Here is a 5176-nt window from a genome sequence, read left to right as displayed (position 1 = left end):
TGTGTGTGTGTGTGTGTGTGTGTGTGTGTGTGTGTACCTGTTTTTCTATTCTGGTGGGGACTTAAACCTGAATACATAGAGACTCATGGGGACTCGTGTCATGGTGGGGACCTAAATTGAGGTCCCTACGGGTAAACAAGCTAATAAATCACACAGAATGAAGTTTCTTGAAAATCTAAAAATGCAGAAAGTTTCCTGTGAGGGGTAGGTTTAGGGGTAGGGTTGGTGTAGGGCAATAGAAAATACGGTCTGTACAGTAGAAAAAGCATTACGCCTATGTAGAGTCCCCACAAGGATAGCTGACCAGACATGTGTGTGTGTGTGTGTGTGTGTGTGTGTGTGTAAGAGAGAGAGAGTGAATTCACTTTTAGCGACCCAAGCCAACAAGTATGATAATTGCTATAACATGGTCAGTCCTCTCTCTACATTTGTGTAAATGTTGAAATGATTTAGTCATTTTAATAACTGAAGGTGAAAATAATTGAAATTTTAAGATCCAGAACCTTTAAAAGTGTAGTAAAATGTGAAACTGATAACTCACCATGGACAGTGAGACTGAAACTCTTGCTCACACTGTTGGTCTGTAGTTTATAGAGTCCAGCGTGTTCAGTTCTGGTGTTTGTGATGATCAGAGATCCAGTTTGATCATCCAGCTTCAGTCTGTTTCTGAATCTCCCACCGAGATCATCATCATATATAGTGATGCTGCTGGCCATTACATTGATTTGAGCTATTAAAGTATTTTCAGATCCAAACCTCCACAGAATCAGATCATCATCCGTCATTTCAGTAAGACCAGAATTTAGAGTCACTGAATCTCCCTCCAGCACTGATACCAACTCCATTCCATCCACATCAACACCAAAGACACCTGGAAAACATAGAGTTTGTCACAGATTAAGGGTTAATAATTTGTTTACATAAAATAACTGATTTAAACCATTCAAATGTAAAACGAAGACCAAAGAACAGCAGAAGACTGTTGATTATACAGTCCCTCAGTTGGGTTATCCTGGCTTTCTTAATTCTACTTTTGAGCAATGCCCCTCTGTATTTCTAAACAGTCTCTTTTAGGAACTCGCAATTACAAGAATCTCAAGGATATTATCTGCAAAAACTCAAATCTGCTTAGAATAAGTGAGAACAGAAGTTGTTTTTTTGTTGCACGGTACTGTACATTCAGTTCCCCTCTGAATCATTTTAACTGGAAGTAAAACAACTTAAATAGTGACTGCATAGTTTACATAGCTTCTTTTCTGTTTTTTTAGATTGTTACACAAAAATTAAAATTATGTCATAATTTACTCCCCATCCTCTTTTTTCAAGAAATAAATGTTTAGCTGATGTCTCGGTGATCATCAATATTCAAATGTGGCAAGAACAGATTCTGCTGTGTTTTTTCAATCTTGTGGTTTTTCGCTTGTGGTTCAAATCAGTAACATGCATTTTTATTTGATTGCAGCATCGTTTATGTAGGTCTAACAAACAATGTAAATCACCTGGCTAAAAAGTAGTTCATGACCTACTTATTAACCTGAAACAAATTAAGAATACGATCATAACTTACCAAACAGACGCCACAAGCAGAACAAAACAAACTTGTTAACCATTGTCAAATAAAAGCACTTGAAATATGTGAACACTTCTGTGACAGATGGTAAACCATCAGTCTTAAACTGTGATAGTAATAGTGCTGCGCATGATTCTTTCCCCACAGGATTTGACCACCACCCACCCAATGCACCACTCAAGCACCTGTTGGTTGAATATGTTTATCTATCTTCTATTAACCCTTTCTCCGCCAGCTTTAAAAAAAAATCTGTTCTGTTCACCTGTTTCTAGCTCAGATCCCCTTTTTGTCCTGTGTATTTATGCTCACTTTTTGGTTCAGTTCTTGGTTTATTATCATCAGTGGTCCGTTATTGTCAATTAAACAAAGCAAAAACACTCTGGAGCACAACCCAAACCAACCTACATGGTTTGTGTTTTGTTTAACTACTGCATTTAGATCTGCAGCTCAAATGTCTCCATTTGCAACAACATGTGACACTTGTCATAGTTCAGGTTGGTGACTAGTGACTCTGTTCTCTTGGTACCATGGTCAAACCACATTTCTAAACAGATCAGACCACAGCAGGTTTTACTTTGACTCACAAAATGAGCTGTTGGAGTCTCACATGCATTCCAGAGAAATACATTCATGTTTTACCCTGCTCAGAGGCCTTTTGTAGGTCTTGAGTGTATGATATACAGTACATGTTTGTACAACAGTTAAAGATTTATTTGAACTACATGCTCTGCTTAGCCTGCTGCTTGTAAGGTTATATTTTATTTGTTATTTCAATGTAACTTTACAGACATTTTTTTTGTCATTTCTGAAATGCATGGCAAAACTGTTTGAATATAGAGCTAAAATATATAGTTAAAGTAGCTTTAAAAAAAAATCTGTTCTGTTCACCTGTTTCTAGCTCAGATCCCCTTTTTGTCCTGTGTATTTATGCTCACTTTTTGGTTCAGTTCTTGGTTTATTATCATCAGTGGTCCGTTATTGTCAATTAAACAAAGCAAAAACACTCTGGAGCACAACCAAACCAACCTACATGGTTTGTGTTTTGTTTAACTACTGCATTTAGATCTGCAGCTCAAATGTCTCCATTTGCAACAACATGTGACACTTGTCATAGTTCAGGTTGGTGACTAGTGACTCTGTTCTCTTGGTACCATGGTCAAACCACATTTCTAAACAGATCAGACCACAGCAGGTTTTACTTTGACTCACAAAATGAGCTGTTGGAGTCTCACATGCATTCCAGAGAAATACATTCATGTTTTACCCTGCTCAGAGGCCTTTTGTAGGTCTTGAGTGTATGATATACAGTACATGTTTGTACAACAGTTAAAGATTTATTTGAACTACATGCTCTGCTTAGCCTGCTGCTTGTAAGGTTATATTTTATTTGTTATTTCAATGTAACTTTACAGACATTTTTTTGTCATTTCTGAAATGCATGGCAAAACTGTTTGAATATAGAGCTAAAATATATAGCTAAAGTGGGCAGCAAAGTCACTTCACAGCTATTGTCTCCAGAAGTCAGACCTCTGGCTAACCACATAGTGAATGCAGTGTGGGCGTGATATCTGAGGATGAGAATGTCACAGCAAGAACATCCCTGGTCTTACACACTCTCAGAAAAAAAGTTACAAAAGCTGCCGCTGGAACGGTGCCTTTCAAAAGGTGCACTTTTGTGCCTAAAGGGTTCCCTAAAGGTACATATTAGTACATAAAAGGTACAAAAGTGTACTTTTTGAAAGGGTACCACCCCAATGACTGCTTCTGAAACTTTTTTTTTCTTTCCGAAAGGGCATGCAGGGGATTATGCAATGATGTTATTTGTTTTTAGGAAAATATGATTATCCACATTAATTATAATACATTAAATTATCTATGCAGAATCCACAAGTGGTGTAGATGGTGGTATACAATAAAGGCGCTTTCTCTGTTCTTTGGATTCTTAGTTTGTGTTTACATTTCCTGCGTTCAGTTGCTGTTTCCTTAGTTGCCTTAGTTTCTGATTATCTCCTTGATATGTTCCTCACCTTTTTCTAGTTTAATTATCATTATGTCTGTGTGTTTATGCCCTAGGTAGGACCATAGACTGTATAAAAACATGGACGTAGTGTCTGTGACATCACCTGTAGTTTTCTGAAGAGCATTTTTGAAGCTCAAAGTGGGCAGAGCTGGCCGTCACCATCTTGGCAGCGCGTCACCACGTGTCACTTCCGGATCATCGAAAATGGGCAAAAAGGCGGGAGCTGGTTGCTGAAGCCACGCCCACCTAGCTCGACGGCAGTGTCAGCAGCAGCAACCCACCTGTCACTCAAGTGGCCACGCCCTTAATTATGCAGAACTTTAAGGCTTAATATAATTTAAACTGATGAGTTATAAAAAAATTCACCACCCTCACAGTTGTCATGAGGGGCAAAATTTGCTATATAGACCAAAATCATTTTTTGTACCAGGCTGTAAACATGTTTTTTTCTGCTGTAAAGTTGGGCATTTTAACATGGGGAGTCTATGGAATTGACTACCTTTTGGAACCAGTCGTTGAATTGCAGTTTTAGTCACTTCCGTGTTGGCTTCATGAGAGAGAGCGGGAGGTTGCCGCTTGGGTAGGACCTAGGTTCTCGTTTTTTGAGTTATGTTCTTATCTTAACATTACAGTGTCATCTAGTGGTTACAGCAGATAAATGCCAAAGGAAGAGGCTGAATTCAGAGCTGTACTAATATATTATTAGACCTACTATTTTACCATATCTAGTTAAAGTAGAATGTTAGTATGTGGTTTCCAAATTTAGCAACAGGAGAATCAACAGCCAACCAAACGAAAAGTTTGAAGTTACAATAGAAGCTACAATAGAAAAGGTTTTTGATCAAGAAGTGCTCCATATGGTGTAATGAAATAGTGAACAAACTGGACTAACAGGCACGCATAGAAAAGAGAAAATATGAGCCCATGCAAAGTAGCATGAAATGTGGACAAGGTATCAAAGAGAGAATAGGTTTCAATAGTAGGAGTCAATTGTTATTCTGTTATCAGCAGGGCAGGACTTGAGGGCCCCTGGGCTTGAGGTTATGTTTGGGCCCTATACCTACACCAGGGCAGGACTTAGGGGGGTGGGGGCCCTTGGGCTTGAGGTTATGTTTGGGCCCTATTCCTACACTACAAATGCCCTCAAATAGAATATCATTATGGAGTAACACAAAATACACAAACATATGCTTTGAGGTTCATAAATAGTACAATTAATATGCAACATGTCTAGGCAATAGTCAAAGTTTAAATGTAATATTAAATAGTCATTATAATATAATAAACAGGATGTGTTCTCTCAGTTGAGAGATCAAAACCCTGAAATAACTTTAAGCAAAAAATAAAAAATAAAAGCCAGAGATGTTGGCTTATTAGTATTATACAAGTTATTGTCATATCTGTGTCCTCTTATGTGAGGTTCTTATTTAATCAATAAATTCAATCGAATAAAAAGACATGCTGGCTATTAACAATCAAATGAAATCACTATCAACAAAATTCATAGATGGATTGTGCATAAATGTTAAGTTTAAATATAACATTTTAATGTAGAAATATTAAATGATTGCAAAAATGAAATAAGC

At 37.5% G+C, this 5176-nt stretch overlaps 1 protein-coding gene across 1 annotated transcript in view; it reads right to left on the bottom strand.

Annotated features, from left to right (window-relative positions):
• Window positions 1-3619, bottom strand: part of LOC107690520 (SLAM family member 9-like) — a 22700-nt gene extending 19081 nt beyond the window's left edge. Inside the window, exons 1-2 of the mRNA XM_016488874.1 lie at window positions 3598-3619; window positions 680-871 (exon numbers count right to left, since the gene is read on the bottom strand). Of these exons, the coding sequence (XP_016344360.1) occupies window positions 680-871; window positions 3598-3619 (214 nt within the window). The remainder of the gene's footprint in view (window positions 1-679; window positions 872-3597) is intronic.
• Between the last annotated feature and the right edge of the window lie 1557 nt (window positions 3620-5176).

The sequence above is a fragment of the Sinocyclocheilus anshuiensis genome, unplaced genomic scaffold (assembly GCF_001515605.1).
Source record: "Sinocyclocheilus anshuiensis isolate Anshui unplaced genomic scaffold, SAMN03320099.WGS_v1.1 scaffold1985, whole genome shotgun sequence".
Lineage (NCBI taxonomy): Eukaryota > Metazoa > Chordata > Actinopteri > Cypriniformes > Cyprinidae > Sinocyclocheilus > Sinocyclocheilus anshuiensis.
Note: the sequence above shows the minus strand (reverse complement) of the source record. Positions and strands in the feature narration are given on the sequence as shown.